General features: G+C 30.8%; 1 protein-coding gene across 3 annotated transcripts; it reads left to right on the forward strand.

Moving 5' to 3' along the window:
- Positions 1 to 10,392: 10,392 nt before the first annotated feature.
- LOC111398869 (protein HHL1, chloroplastic) lies at positions 10,393 to 16,164 on the forward strand. Of its 3 annotated transcripts, none has more exons than XM_023026015.1 (6): positions 10,393 to 10,764; positions 12,027 to 12,164; positions 13,615 to 13,701; positions 14,664 to 14,711; positions 14,895 to 15,018; positions 15,858 to 16,164. In XM_023026015.1, the coding sequence occupies exons 1-6, from the start codon at positions 10,489 to 10,491 to the stop codon at positions 15,860 to 15,862; spliced, it is 678 nt and encodes a 225-aa protein (XP_022881783.1). In that variant the 5' UTR covers positions 10,393 to 10,488; the 3' UTR covers positions 15,863 to 16,164. The 3 variants fall into 3 exon arrangements, with proteins under 3 accessions (XP_022881783.1, XP_022881781.1, XP_022881782.1); XM_023026013.1 differs by having other exon boundaries at positions 15,867 to 16,164; XM_023026014.1 differs by lacking the exon at positions 15,858 to 16,164 and having other exon boundaries at positions 14,895 to 15,707.
- The last annotated feature ends 245 nt before the right edge of the window (positions 16,165 to 16,409 follow it).

Genomic DNA, 16,409 nt, shown 5'->3' on the forward strand with positions numbered 1-16,409 from the left:
TAATTTTCTGAAAATAAAATACAAAAATGTATGGTTTTATGAGCATATTTCAATCTAGGTTGCATCGAAATGGGGGAAACAAAACCGGGTTGGAACCCTATTAGCAGAACGGAATAAGTTAGAAGCTTAGGGTGCAATTGGTTTAGTTTTCCATTTTCTATATTCGGTTTCAAAACGATTTTTAATTTTCCTTGAAAACAACGCGTTTTGGGAATTTATAATTGAAAACTTTCAAAACGATAAAAAGTCGTTTTCCGCATTTTCGAAAACGGAAAATGATTCGAAAACGTCAAATCAACCGCAGCCTTAGAGCCCGTATTAATTTTATTTTATTATTTTTTTGGGTAAAATTTCTAATTTTTTTCACGCAAAGTTTCCCAAAAGTTTTCATATAGTTTTCAAAACATTTTCGAAGAGTTTTGGTTACCGAAAGAAACACGTGCATCCTAGATTCTGAGTTCTAACAATATAAGCCTGAATTCTTCACCTGACGGCACATCCATAAACATCGTTGAACGTAAAGCTGGATGATGCCATCCATACAGGCTTTCCCCATCCAAAATCAGCTTCATATAATGGAAACCTGAAAAAACTTGTGAAATTAAGAGTGAAAACCTCACCTCTGGTGGACTGGGCAGCTCTTTCTTTGATGAAAAATTCTTGCAAATAATCCGAATTTATACTTTTAATTGCTTCCCTTAACTTTTTCCACATTCCACCACCCCATAACCCTCTCTTGCACGTTCATCTTCCGCGGATGGAAAAGTTATTGCAAGCCTCGAATAATTTTCAGACAATGCTCATAGGTTTACTGCGTGTAGTGTAGATTTTGTTGTAACCATATTTGCCCTCGTTTGAGCCCAATTATTCGGTAAAAATAAATTTTGGAATAGTTTTTTTTTTCTTTTTTTTTTTTTGAGAATGTATGATTGAAAAGTTAGAAAAAAATTTAGTAAAATTTTAGATTTGCGTGTAAAATTATATTATGAATAGAATATGGTATTGAAAATAAGTTTGGAGAAAAATAAACAAGGACTTATTTACTTGATCAGCTGAAGCAATAGATGACATCGAAATGAAAGTTGAGGTTTCGAGAGTGCCTTGACCATCTTGGGGTAATTTTGAGAATGGCAGGAAAATTCTTCCTATTTTTCACAAATACCTCTTTTGTTAAAAGTACTATATTGTCCTTACTATGGTTATTTACAAGATATATCATTTATCTTTAAGGACTTGTCAATCAGGACTTATATCTATATTTTTCAATCCTTTGAACACCTTTAAATATTCTCTATATCTTGATAGTTCTTCAAAGATTATAGGTTGTCATTTCTTAGTTATATATCCTCGAACTAAATCTTCTGAAATTTCTTCTTATATATTTTTATGTTTAGTTATAATATCTTCTACTTTTCTTATTTCTTTATAAGTTTTTACAGAATCAAATCCTATATTATTTTTACAACTATAATCTATATATCTATATATTTCTTCAATTTTTTCTTTACCAACAGGAAATATATCATCCGATTTTTCATCTAATTTAAATAAAAACGAAACATCTTTTTCATCTAAAAATAAAATAAAATAATTATCACCATTAACAGTGGAAGTGGATGCTTGTGAATTGTACATCAAAATAATTAAAACATGAGCATGTAAAAACAAGTAAATAACTTACAGTAATCAAGTGAAAATAAACAGGTTTTCCCTCCAGCATGCTCTTATAGATGCTTTGCATGTACTTAATCAATCTTCTGAATCAAGTAAAGATTTAAAATATTTTTGAAATCATTTGGGTCCACAATTGCTTCCGCAAAAGGCTTTTCAATTAAGGTTGCACTTCTCATTCTAGAGAACTAGCCGTGTTTCCACAGACGTTATCTCACAGTATCCAGAGTCTCTGTTTTCACCTCTATCCAAACTCTTTTCAGAATCAAGTTCCTACTTGGAACGAAATTTTAAAAGATAACTCACATACAAGGTGCTACAAATTTTTGTTAGAAAATTGCCTTTTTTCCCCAAACCATTCTTCAAATACGGGTACTTTGGCATGGCTAACATCCATTCAAAATCAAAATTTTGAAAATCTTTTAAAATCTCTATCTGTACTGCCGAGAAATCATGAGAAACTTAACGAAATCCTTTTATGTAAGCTTTGTTGAACATAACAAACTTTACTTTAATATTCATAAATTGAAATTGTACATGCTTACAAACTATATTTACACACCTTTGGTATTCACCTTATGAAGTTTAGAACTCCATAAGTGATTACCTTATTACACGCTTTCCTATCTTCAAGCTATCTAATATTTTTCTGAATACAAGTGGTGTATACAGATTACAAAAAATTTCTCTCAGATGTGTTTAAGAGATAAGTTATTTCGAGATATATTCCTCCTTCCTTCATGCCCCCTTTTATAGGAGATTTTGGAATCTTATCTTGGACATGTGTTTTCCACCTTTCTTTGTTGGGTAGCTAGGCCATCTTATCTCCACCGAATTCTTCATTGTCTTCTTGTTGGGTGGACCACTTCTTTTGAAATTAGATGCCTTATCTTTTGAGTTTGTCTGCCACTTGTAACTATTGGTGAGGAGTAGTCACAATTATAGAGACTTTTCTTGTATTATCTTCTGTCTTCTAGTGGCCACAGTTTTTCTTTAATAAATTTCTTTATTAAAGTAGTGATAAAGAGCTACTTTAGTCACCATCACTTTTCCATTTTTGAATCAAAAAATTCTGCAGGGAATTCTTCATCATTAAGGGATGTCTGACTCATATCTTCAACTACACAGTATTCACAATGGTGATCACTGCAATTCCAAAGTAATTTGCATAATTCTTTAGCCATATCCTCTGATCCGTGCACTTGATTGGATATAATTGCAGATAATAAATGATCGAGATAACAAATATCTTCTTCTTTTGTATCCATTCTTGTATTGGAATAAATAATATGATCTTCAGATGGATAAACCCATATTTTTTCTTTCTCAGTAATTATCTGAGTTACATGTTCAAATATCTCTTTATACCCTTTTGCTCGTCTGTAGGGCATCATATTTAGAATATCTTGATATCCATTTTTAACAACCTTTTGATTGGTTGGTAAAAAATGTTGATTTGTGATTCCCATTTTGATCACATGGAAAGATGGATGCATATATTCAAGAATAGGATCCCACTCCATGGTTGCTGAATGGAATCTGATATATATATTTGTTGTTTTAACAACTTCAGTATATCTTTTAACAGCTTTCCTAATGTTGGCTGGAAGTTGAGCTATCTCTTTGAGATCTTTGTTAGGATATATACAAAGTATATTTCCTATCTCAAAGCAATTTCGAACTCAGTTGGCTGGTACTCCTGGATAAAAATTTATCTTGTTATATTTTAAATAGTGGAGAGTCTTCATCCACTTTCCAATCTCCAGATACCAATCTGATAAAATATTGAAAATAACAATAAAGAGTGTTACTTCTTCATGGTTATTTTTTCTGGAAATTTTTGCTTCATGGCATATCTTGACAATATCTTTTGGATCTATCCTTTCAATAGAAAGTTTAGATTGAGTTTGGCTCTGTGAAGAACTACCTTTTCTTTTGATATCTTGGATATTTTTATTACCAGTAATAGGTTTGAGTATTCCCTGTGAAGGGGTTCCTATTACCTTCTTTTCTTTCCCTTTATCCTCGGGGAGAGCGCTAGTATTCACAAGTCCCTGCGAAGGGATACTAGTCTTGGTACAAGTAACTTCTGCCTCAAGGGCTATATTTTTGCCTCGAAGGCTATCTTGGATATTTTGAATTTGGGTTTCCAAATAGGAAACTTTTATCTCAAGTATTTGGACTTTTGTCCTTAGATGTTCTAGCTCCATCCCTGCTAAGATAATCAGGAAGAAAGTTAGCTTTTCCTTTAATATATTCAATATCAAATTTGAAGTATGAGAACCAAATTTGTATTCTAATAATATATCTATTGGTAATAGATGGATCAACATTATTTTTCAAAAATGCTTTAACTTGAGTATGGTCAGTTCTAATCAAGAACTTCTTTGGTAGTAAATAATCTTCATATTTTTGAACTCCTCTTTTTACAGCAATGAGTTCTTTTCTGTTCGTCTCATATCTTGTTTCAACTTCTTTGAATGTTCCTGATGTATATCCTGCAAGTATTTCGGGGCAAGAACAGTCTTTTTCACATTTATATTTTTTATGATTCTTTTTAATCTTTAACACTGCTCCCCAATAATAATCTGAAGCATCAGTTTCCAGGATAAAGAAATCTCATTCTTGTGGTATTACGAGTTTGGGCAATACCTTTAGTTCTTCTTTAACTTTCCTTATATTTTCAGAATCTTGTTTTTCCCAAGACCACATTATATTTTTTCTTATCTTTGGAAGAAAATAATTTTTTAATTTGGCACAATTTTCAATGAATCCTTCAGCATAATTTAATATACCAAGGAAGCTTTGTAATTATTTTTTATCTTTGATTTTTTCAGGAAATTCTTGAAGTTTTTCTCCAATGTGAGATTGCAATTGCAATTCTCCTTCTTTTATAAATAATTCTAAAAATTCTATCTCTGTTCTAGCTATCTCAACTTTCTTTTAAGAAAGTGTAATACCATGTTTTTTCATAATATAACAAAATTTCTCAAGATATTCAATATGTTCATCAATATTATTTGAATGAATAAGTAAATCATCTACATATGCAATACAGAAATGAGTAATAGGTTTTATTACCTCATCCATTCTTCTTTGAAATATCTGTGAAGCATTTTTCAGCCCAAATGACATTACATTCCATTCGTATTGTCCTAAAGGATTGGGGGTACTAAATGCAGTTAGTGGTTTACTTTCTTCTGTAAGCATGATTTGCCAAAACCCTGACTTACAATCAAATTTTGAAAATATCTTTTTGTTCTGTACTTGTTTAATAAGGGTATCCTTATTTGGCAAGTAGTATCCATCAAATTTAGTAACTTCATTTAATTTCTTGTAGTTTATTACCATTCTGGCTTTCCCTCTTTTTATCTCACTATGTTTTCTAACCATAAAGGCTGGGCTGCCATGTGAGCTTTTACTAGGTCTAATCAGTCTGGCTTCTAGCAATTCTTTTATCTGGTTTTTAAATTCTTTTTGATCATCAACACTATATTTTATAGGTTTGACTCTTACTATAGTGTCTGGATTAATCAATTCTATCTTTACCTTTACTTTGTCTGTATTCCATTTTTCTAATGGATTTTCAGAATATATTTCAGAAATTTCTTTTTTCAATTTTTTCAACCTATTTTCTGTTGTCATTTTTAAGACTGTAACTGGTTTAAATTTTTCTGTACTCCAACATCCACCACGCTGGGTTGAGGAACTCTGATGGTTTATATCCCTATATGCAATTGTAACAGCTTTATTTATTTTTGGTGTAAATATTTTATGTGCACAAGGTGTTGTGAACATATACTTATCAATATATTGTATAAATGGTGCATATTTTAATAGGAAATTTTGTCCTAATAAAATATTACATCCAATTGTAGTTGACATATATATTGTATCAACAAATATTTCTCTAAATGAAATTAGAAAAGGTACTTGCGTAGCATACTTGCTATATATTACCTTATTTCCACCTGCTGTTGTAGCAGTGATTATCTTCTTTGAATTGTATTTCCAGTATTCAGATGGTAGTACATTTGGTAAGCATAAGCTTATTGTACTTCCTGTATCTAAGTAAGCATGAAATTTAATTCTACAATAACTTTTTATATTGAGTGTAATTTCAATATATGGACTCATGAGATTATAACTTATTACTCTTTCCATGATGACAATGATTTCATATTTTCATCTATTCTTGGTATAATAATTGGGTTATCATCAACTGTTATTTTTAAATATCCTTGACAAATTTTATAAGGACTATATTTCTCAAGAAAGTTCATTCCTAGTAGAACAGGTGAACGATCTACTTCATATAACTCATCTTTGTATAAAATTATTTCTTTAATATATTCTTTATGATCCTCTCCTACAAGTATAAGAGGGAATTTAACATATTTTCTTATTTCAAGATTATTTTCCAAATAATCCTTAAATATATATGGTTCTGGTATTTCAAAGTCTATTAAATGATTAACAAATTTGGCATTTACAGCATTTACATGACTTTTATCTGCTCTAGTATCTATGAGGACAAGGAGATTCTTCTTAAATCCTTCTTGGTTTACATATCTTGTCTTAATGTAATATTATGAACTTGATGGTTCAGCAATACTTAAATTCTTAAGTCTACTTATCCTAGAGTCTTGTCTAGAAGGAAATCTTGCAATAAGATTGTTTCCTTCTAAGTTAACACTATTTATTCTTATTAATTTTCCTTCAGAATTAATTTCTTTTGCTTGTTTATGAAAATCAAGCATTATTTGTTCTGGTATCGTTACTTCATGTTCTTGGTATTTTCTAGGAGGTATATATCGTGCTAATTCTTCAAAATCTTTATGTATAATAATATTATCAGTTATCTTTCTTAGATTATTATGATGGCTAGTACTAAAAGCAAAAATTGATTTTATACTTATACTAATAGCCCTTACTTCTTCGTAACATTTTTAGGTTTCCAATTCTATAGTATAGATTGAAACTTTGATCAATATTTTCATCATTTAATGATATCGCATAATTTGGTTTTACTGTAAATATTATCTTTTGATAGATTAAGTTTCCTACAACTGTTCCTAACAGAGTATCTATAGGATCTTGTAAGATTCTATTGTCCATACAATAGATTTCTATTGGTATATTCATATCTTCTCTAAAGAATCCTTTTACCATTATCTGGACTCCTCCTAATTTAATACATTTCAATTTATTTCTTATATTTTCTGGGATTTTGGATAATTTTTGTTTTACCCATTCTTTTGTAATTATAGGAATTCTTGCTTTTCCTATAGTTTCTTCTATATTGATAGACATTTCTTTATAATTCATACTTACAACTGTTTTATTTACTCTTGGTAAAATTCCTAAGAATTCTTGATGGAATACATCTTTTTCTTGTAAATCTAATATCTTTTTAGTGATTCCTGCATATTTTTTAATATCAAAAATAATTTCCTGATTAATACCTTCTATAGAATCTTCGGCTTCTTCAGTTGTTTCAATTTCTATTTATGATTGTTGTATCTCCTGATTCATATATACTATCTCATCATAATCTTCTTTTGATGAGGATGTATCTAATTCATAAATGTTACTGCATTCACTACTTAAGTCTTCAAAATATTTAATTGGTTCTATATCACTATCTTCTTGAATTTTTTTATAAATCCTAAGAGTTTTTATATTTTGTCTATCTTTCTTTTTAGGACATTGAGGGGCAATGTGTCCTTCTTCATTACAAATAAAATATCTACATTTTTTAATGTTTCTTGGTTTAGATTTCCTATTCCAATTTCTTTTCTTGAAATATTTTTTATGTGGTTTAAAATTCCTTTTATTGAATTTTTTATAATTTTTGAATTTTCTTTTGTATTTCTTATATGGTTTATATTTCTTCTTATGGCATCCAAATTGTTCAATTTGGCCATTATCTTTATAACAACATAATAAATTCTTTCTTATTTTATAAGCCTTCTTATTTTCTAGTGCTTCTCTGCACCACATACCTATCATTCTTCTTGTAAATTCAATTCTACTTCCAAGACTATCTATTTTAATTCATTTCTCTTCTCCTAGTGGTAGTAATTTCTCATATTCTTTTAATAGCTTAATTCCCCATGGGAATGGTAACTTTGTAAAATAAGATCTTAATATAGGTTTATTTTCTTGATAATCTCCTTGATTAAGTATATAATATAATTCTTCAAATTTACATGTATATCTTTCTAACTCACACGTATCACATATCTTTAGATTTTCCATTGCTAACATTCCTTGATTATATTCATCTTGTTTCCTTTCTTTTTCATTAGAAGTATACCTATCTCCTAAGAATTCTGTTCTTAAGATTTTTTCAAATCTTTTTAATATCTCCTGTATATTTTGTTTATTTAGAGTATTTCTATTATTTAATACCTCAATTCTATTTGTTCCATATTTTATCCTTCCTTTAATAGTTTTTGGTAATTTTCTCCACCATTCAGAAACAATTCCTCTGAATGTATATTCTATAAATTCAAAAGTTGTATATGTTTCCCATTTATTAAATTGTATTGCTAAATCTGTACTTTTCATCCATGTTTCAATAGCCTTATTTTTATCTACACAGTCTAAATCTAACCATACTCCCGTTGTGTGGATTGGTTCATTATAGGATTTCATTAGATTTATTTCTTTTATGGATTGTTTTCTTACATTTTCAGTGTACATTTTTTGTGTTTTTCTATATTGGTTAATACCATCCTTAAGTGATATTGTAGTACCATAAGGATAATCTTGTTCTTCATCACTACTAAATTCAACTTTTATATCCTGACTTGAAGATGGATTAGTATTCATTTTTATATTTTCCATTTTTTCAGTTAATTTTTCTAACTGTTTTTTATATTCTTCATACTCTTCTCCTGTAAATTCTAAAAATTTTGTTTTATTTCTTCTACATCTGTTATCATATATTGTTTTTCTTCATATTTTTTCCCTTTATTATTTTCTTTTTGTGTTATCTTAAAATCTTGAGGTGGATTAATTATAATCTTATCTTTTCCCTTAAAACTTTTATCTAAAAGAGCGTTTCCTACTTGTAGATTATGTTCTAGATTTTCTAGTTTTTTATGTATATCTCCAAAATTTTCATTTGTGGTATTTTTAGGCAAATAAGGATAACTAGGTTTTTTATGTTTTTCAACTTTTTTAAAAAATTCTTCAATTATATTTTCTTCATCTACTATATTCATCATAATTTTTGGTTCGTAACATGGCTCTGATACCATTTCGTCAGAGTGTGCAGCGGAGGGGTTAATATTTTTGAGCCAATTAAAATCTTTATAAATATCTAAAATGTCACAATAAAATTTATAAAATTTACTATTTTTTATTAATACTTTTTCTTTAATGATTTTATTTAATTCTTTAATTCTTCTTCTCAGATTAAGAATTAATTTATATATATCATTTTCTGTTTTGGTTGTATTATTATCTATAGAAACATTTTTATTTTTTAATTTTGGATCTAAATATTCTGTAAAGAATCCTTTCAGTTCTTCTTCTAAATAATTTAATTCACTTTCTGTTGCATTTCTTAGCTCAATAAAATTTTCTATAATATTTGGGTTTAAATTAATTAAAGATTTTTGGTCTATATTTTCTTGAGGACCTATTTGAAGGTTTATTTACATTGTAGTGGCTTTGATTGCAATTTTTCTATAAAGGGTATTTTTAGAAAGATGATTGTTTGAAGACTATTTTTCAAATATTTTCATTTTTTAGTCTATTTTCAAAAACCTTCCTTTTATTTAGACTGTTTGGATGTATTTTCCGACTATCTTGGGGGTGCATTAGATATAAACAATCTGTTGAAAACATAATTTAAATAAATAAGTTATTTTAGGATGATTTATACTTATTAGAGTAAGAATGCAATAAAAAGGAAATTTCAATTTGAATAGAATTCCAATTCACAGAATTCTGCCATAATAGATACCTGTGTGGGCCCCATATATGTAAAAAAGACAAAAAATATCACCCACTTACAACCACTGTGAGTTGTTTGAAAAAATTTTGTGACTTTCCTTTCTGTAAATGCAGCACGGCTCTAATAAAAATGTTGACAAAGTTTAAACTGTTTAATACAATTAAAATATTATATTTTTATTTAATAGTGACACTATTAGAGGTTCCCGTTCTATGAACGGTTTCTTTCCGTTCTCTTTGAGTTCCGTGGCGTTATGTAAATATAATTATCCACACTAGAATTTTGTCCATTTTAGATTAAAATACAAATACGTCAACGGCATAAATTGCTGAGAATAATCTTGTGTCTAATGTAAATGATCAATAGTACACACAAGACGACTGCATCGTAATATTTTCTAGCCGATTGGCTGGGGTTGATGGTGGAAACATTTTCTTGAGATATAATTATAAAATTTCAGAAGTTTTTTTGTTAATTTTTTTTCTCATTTTTATTATTTTCCTGTGTTTTTCATTTATTATAATCAAAATTATGTGCATATTGATTTTTTGCCAATCAAAATTTTGACATTATTTGACAAAAAGGACTGAATTCGCACCATAATCATAGGTTGAGGAGGCCAGTCTCAAGAAAAACGAATAGGGACTGATTGCACACTGATGCCATAGGCTGAGGACTATTCGCACAAAAAACCTTTTTCATTTTTATTTTAGTTTTAATACTGTTTATGCAGTTTACTGCTTCAAATTGTGGATAGGATTCGCTAACGACCCAAAGCCAGCCTTAGCCACTACTCCCGAGTACCAATTCCACCAAGAACTTCACAAAAACAGAAATTTACAGTAAAAATGGAGGTGGGTATGTCTTTGAATTCAATGGTAAGACTGCCCTTATCAAATTCAAGAACATTTGAAGATTCACGTATAAGACACTCGCTTTGTTCGACGAGAACGACGACGTCCCGGAAGATGAACGGCCACAAGGAACGGCGAGCGATGGTAGTTGAAGCGAAGGGGAAGAAAGGAATGGCGGCTAGACAGTACCAGCGTACGCCGCCGCCGTCTTTACCCAAGATTGAAGATGATGGAAATCCTAAATTTGTTATCTTCATCCGCATGGCGAATGTTAGCTCACTTCATTCCCTCTATGTCTATCACACACAGACTGTTGGGGATTAAATTTGAAAAATAAATGTGTTAATTATCTAAAATGCAGTATTTAGCAGAGGTGGTTCAATGTATTATTAGAAATTTAGATTTTGTGGTCAGTTGTTTAAGAAAATTGCGTAGAATTGTGCACGTGTGAGGCTTTTGATAGAGAATAAATACATCTTTAGACGAGGTGATTTATTGCAAGTTCATGTTTTCAGTCACCTATTTATGAAAATTGAGAAAAATTGTGCTCGTGTAACGTGTCAAGCATTTGCTAGAGAATAATTGTGTCTTTTAGATTAGGTAGTTCAACATGTAAACAAGTGCAGCTCTTGCACAGACAAAGACAATCAAAATGTAACGGAGGCTAACATTTTCAAAAGTCCTTTTTTCTTTATATATATAGGTTTGCATATCTTTGGTGGTCTTGTCATTTGTTAAGCTTAGAAATTTAGCTCCAACACAAAAGAAATTTGATGGTTCTATGTAAAAATTGATGGATTATCTTTTGGCAAATTATGATAACTTCCAGCTCTATTATGTGCTGATTAACGTTGTAAAAAGAAATCAAAAGAGAATAGTGTAATGCATGGACTAGGTTTTAGCGGGATGATTATAAAAGAGTGTTTCTTACTTTAGTGTATTAGATTATCTTACCATTATATGTTCTATACACCATCTGAATGTAACATTAAGAGTATGTTTGGTACGTTGAACTCGAGAGGACTTGGCAATGTAAAAGATTTTGTCTTCTTTTGCTTTGGTAATGCTATCTAATAGTGAATACTTCACCTAACCAAATGAGTTGTAATTGTTTAGAGTGTTTTATCATTTATGTTCTCACACTTTTTTATAGTAACATTAGTTTGACTCTTTGGAATTGGTGGTGATTCATGAAAATTTAAATGCATGTTTGGAAAGTGATTAGATTGTTATTTAAGTAATTATAAGCTCTAGTCCCAAGGAATGTATGGATAATAAGTGGATAATATTTGTGGATTCTACAAAATGTGAGGATAAAAAGTATTTTTGGCTCCAGCTTTTTAAATTATGATCATTTCCCAAACATACTCTATAGAGTAAGATAATTGATTTATATTGATTACTGGGAGTGTGTTAACTACATATATATGTAGGTTAACGGTTAGTAAAGTTTCTGTGACCCGAGCTTTGAATTTTTATAAGCTTTCGTTTGGCATCTGGAAATGTGAAGTTCACTTTCTGGTTATGGACAGGTTTACCTTTGGTACCCACTTAATCTTATAACTGGTGGGACAACTGCAAAACTCATGGTTGCTGCAAAAGACAATTTTCTGGGAAAATATATTTACAAAGATACACTAGCTAGGAATATTGCAGCAGTTATTTACAGAGTAAGTCTTTCATCCTTGATATTCTTGACATTCATACGTTTGATTTGGAGCTTTGTTAGTAACTTAGTACGAAATAAAGATAATAAGAAGGGACAGGGTTTTATATCCATTATTTGTCCTTTGATCCTCTAACATAGAAATTGTGTCTCCTTTTACTTTTATCAGCTCTTCAACAATCTTACTCACTAAGGAAATGTCGAAACTGTCATCTCCTTGATGATTTTTTCCCCTTTTTTGTGCTTTTACTTTTTCTTCCCTCATCTGTTGAAAGATCAGATCAAAGTCCATTTCAATTATAAAGTTGTACGAAGATTGATTTTATTGGAGTAAGGGATGAAAGTTGAACGTAGATAACACTATATTGAAGGATTATTTGTGCACAGGAGTCATGTTAACTTTAGTTCAGTTCCACAACAATAGGGAGATGTGAGAGTCTTGAAGGGTGATATATCTTACTGACCTTGAATTCCAAAATAGATGTGCTCTTCGATGCTCGGACTTTTCAAAATTGTTGAAGTACCCGTGTCGGATACGACACGACATGGGTATGAGTATGAGATATATGTCGGATCCTCCAAGTTTCAATCGAACACTTCGCCTTTTTTGCTTCTTTTTCCTTTTCCTTTTCTTTTCCGTTTCTACTCTATAAACCCAACACCACCTCCGAGAGGATGGAGAAATGCGACGGCTCTAGATTTTCTCTTCTTCTTCTTTCTTTTTTCTTTCCCTTTGGTTCCCTTATTCCTTCTTTCCCTCTCAGTATCAGTAATTTAGGGTTTTGCGTGTATAAAATGAAAATGGGTTCTATATAATGCTACTTAATGTTCCACTAAATCCAAATGGCAATCAAGTCCCTCATTTTCTATTTTATATAACATTTAATAATTAACTTCCTATAATTGAAAATTAAACCCCAAAATTCTATTTTATTCGTCTTAACCTCTTATTCAATACTCATTTCCTTCTTTGTGAAAAATTGATTTTGTTCTATTCAAAATGACATCTTGGGTTAGTAAAAAAAAAATAAATAAAGCTTGAAAGGCATACCCACATATCCGTATTTGAAATTTAGATTCTTTTTAACCATGTCCCCGTATCCTAAATTTTAGAAAATAAATGATCCGACACTTAGATACTTACTCGTACTTGAGTCCGAGCATCATAGGATGTGCTCTATAGAGCTTGAGAAGCATTAAAAATAGAAACATGGCATTGCATTAAGAAGTGTTAAAAATGGAAGCATTTTGGCATTTTATATATTAATCCACATCAATTGCTACCTTCAAAAATATAGAATATGAATCCATAGGCCAAATAGCTGTGTAAAAATAGTTTCATTTGTGTAGATCATCATTGAAATTGGAGGCAGTTTCTTTATAAAATATGTATCCTCGTGCTTCGGTTTGTAAATGTGAACTACATCATTTTGAATTTGCTAATACTGAAACAGGATGAGAAGCAGATACAAAAGATGGCACAGAAACAGTTTCGTCCATTGCGGACAGCTACAGAGTTTAGATACGGCTACAAACTTATTGTAAAGTTCCTGTTCTCTACTTTACATACCATGATTTCAATTGCATATTCCTACAATTTTCCATAAATTGCGATAATTCTTCAAGACTTCTGATGATGTCAAATTTTGTCTAGTTCCTCTTCTAACCTGTTTCTGTTAGGATCACATCACTGTTTTTAGATGTAAGCCATATATATTCTCGTTCTTATCTTATCCATTCTTATATGGCCACACATTGGTTTCCACTAGCCTCCTCCATCCCTCGGGATTCCCTTGTTGTCGATCCCATATTCCAGTTGCTTCTAGATTAGAATCATCATTTCTACTTGCACTTCTACTTTCATCCAGTCCCTTTGACAAAGATTCCGTGTAGGACATTGTTCTTGTTGTTGTACAAATTCAAAGAGAGGACTCCATTCTTTATATGGTGTGTTAATCTAATCCTACAGAGTACATCCTCCGGAAAGCTTCCTTCCTTGTTAGTAGGCAAACCGAATATTCTAAATAGGTTTTTCTCTATCCTTAAATTCCAAGATAAGTATACAATCCCCATGTACTTCACACAAGACCCTAAACTTCTAACCTTAAACTCTCCTATACCTCGTTCGCTCTAGGTCTCGTATACATTCCACACCATCTTATTATCACTGTCTATATTCCATTTTTTCCTTCCGACAGATGTTCGTTCGTATAATTTACCCGTTTTTCACCCTACAAGTTCCACCATCTTGTTCTATCAACTTGAACCTCTATGATTTGTCTTTTACATTTCTATTAAATCATGCCAAGGATTAATTTCCTATGTTTCTTAGTTAAGCTCTTAAAAAATTTTCCTTACAACCCATTCTTACGATCTTTGCACAAAGAACCTTATGAAAAGTTTAATCAATATAATCACATTCCTACTATTATTGTGATAGAATTTCAAAATGCAGATGTGTTACTGCATCTCAGTTTTGTAAATTTCTACGTTTAACATGCAGGAAGGCAACAATATAAGAGCTGCACTTAACACCACAGATGTTATTGAGGTAATAGTTGATTATTAGCTATGTTGCTAATCCTTTCAATCGTAATGAGATTGTAATTTTAATCATCTCTGGGTGGGGAAAAGTACATTGACTTGGAATATTGAATCCAAATTGGTTAATGTTAAGATATATAATGAATAATTGATTGCAACCAAATTTTATTTTATTTTATTTTTTTTCCAGCTCCCAACACAGGATGAACTCAAAACTGTTCTTGATAAAGTGAAGGACTTCTTTGGAGATGCTAAGGAATCTTTCGGGAAGCTGACATCCTTAAATGCTGAAACTGAATCCTCAGTGGAAGATGGTAAAGAAAAATCCACTTGAGTTGTTAACAACATAAAATCTCTGATGCTCGGACTCTTCGAAATAGTTGGAGTACCCGTGTTGGACACGACATGACATGGGTATGGGTATGGAATATGTGTCGGATCCTTCAAATTTCAATCGGACACTTTGCCCTTTTTTCTTCTTCTTTTTTTTTTTTTTTTTTTTTTTTTTTTTTTTTTAAAAATTCTTTTCCTTTTTTTCCCGTTTCTACTCTCTATAAATCTAATGCCGCACTTCGAGGGGATGGAAAAAGGCGACGGCGCTAGGTTTTTTCTCCTCCTTTCTTTTTCTTTCACTTTTCTTCTTTTTTCCCCTTCTTTCCCCCTCTGTATTAATGGTTTTGGGTTTTGTGTGTATAAAATAAAAATGGGTTCCATATGGTGTTAACTTGTGCTCCACTAAGTCCAAATTGCAATCAAATCCCCTCATTTTAGATTTTATATAACATCTATTAATTTACTTCTCATAATTAAAAATTAAACCCAAATTTTTTTTGTCTTAACCCCTTATTCAATACATATTTCCTTCTTTGTGAACAATTATCTTGGTCTATTCAAAATAACATATTGGGTTAGTAAAAAAAAAAATTGAAGCTTGAAAGACGTACTCACGTACTTGTGTCAGAAATTTGGACTCTTTTTAATCAAGTCCACATATCCTACATTTTAAAAAATTAAAAGTCCAACACTTAAATATACACCCGTACCCGAGTCCGAGCATCATAGCATAAAATGAAGCAAATTCACATGGATCATCAAGTTAATTTTATCATTTTATATTCATCTTTAAAGTTCACTAAATTAAATCTATCATTAGGGTGAAAAGTTGTAGGTGGTCTACTGATGAAAAAGGCTGAACAGGTGAGGCAATATGTATAGCACATCACAGCAGGCAGAGGGAATTATTCCCTGCATATTCACTGACTAACAATCGCAGTCGGTTCTGTACTTCAAAGTCTATTGACAATTTTTGTTCATAGATATTCATTTAGGAAACGTTATATATGTTTTCCTCTAGACGCCAACCGTGTTCATCTATTGAAGACTGAAGTTTGCATGTTATATATTCAGATTCAGAAGAGGAAAACTCGTTTGCAGAGAAATATTTGAATTGGTTTTTTTCATATATTCAGTTTAGCTAGGAAATATATGGCTGCACTCCCTTTAGTTTGTGCATGTAGGGGAATTAAATTGTGCTTTTTTCATTTCATTTTTGTTGATATGAGAAAGATATCTTGAATAGGGAGCACCATATTGTTAGGTTGGTGAGATCTTGATGGGAAGACCAACTAATGAGGCCAAAATCTGGAGGCATTCATTATAGACACTTGACGCTATAATGAACAATATTTTAGCTTCTTTTCATTAA

The sequence above is a fragment of the Olea europaea genome, chromosome 8 (genome assembly GCF_002742605.1).
Source record: "Olea europaea var. sylvestris chromosome 8, O_europaea_v1, whole genome shotgun sequence".
Lineage (NCBI taxonomy): Eukaryota > Viridiplantae > Streptophyta > Magnoliopsida > Lamiales > Oleaceae > Olea > Olea europaea.

Bases quoted from the DNA above. Each gene is read 5' to 3' on its own strand.
- LOC111398869 (XM_023026013.1), top strand. From the start codon at position 10,489: ATGGAGGTGGGTATGTCTTTGAATTCAATGGTAAGACTGCCCTTATCA. The intron at 12,165-13,614 runs GTAAGTCTTTCA...ATACTGAAACAG, and splicing joins TTGCAGCAGTTATTTACAGA to GATGAGAAGCAGATACAAAA. The intron at 15,019-15,866 runs GTAAAGAAAAAT...TAGGGTGAAAAG, and splicing joins TGAATCCTCAGTGGAAGATG to TTGTAGGTGGTCTACTGATG.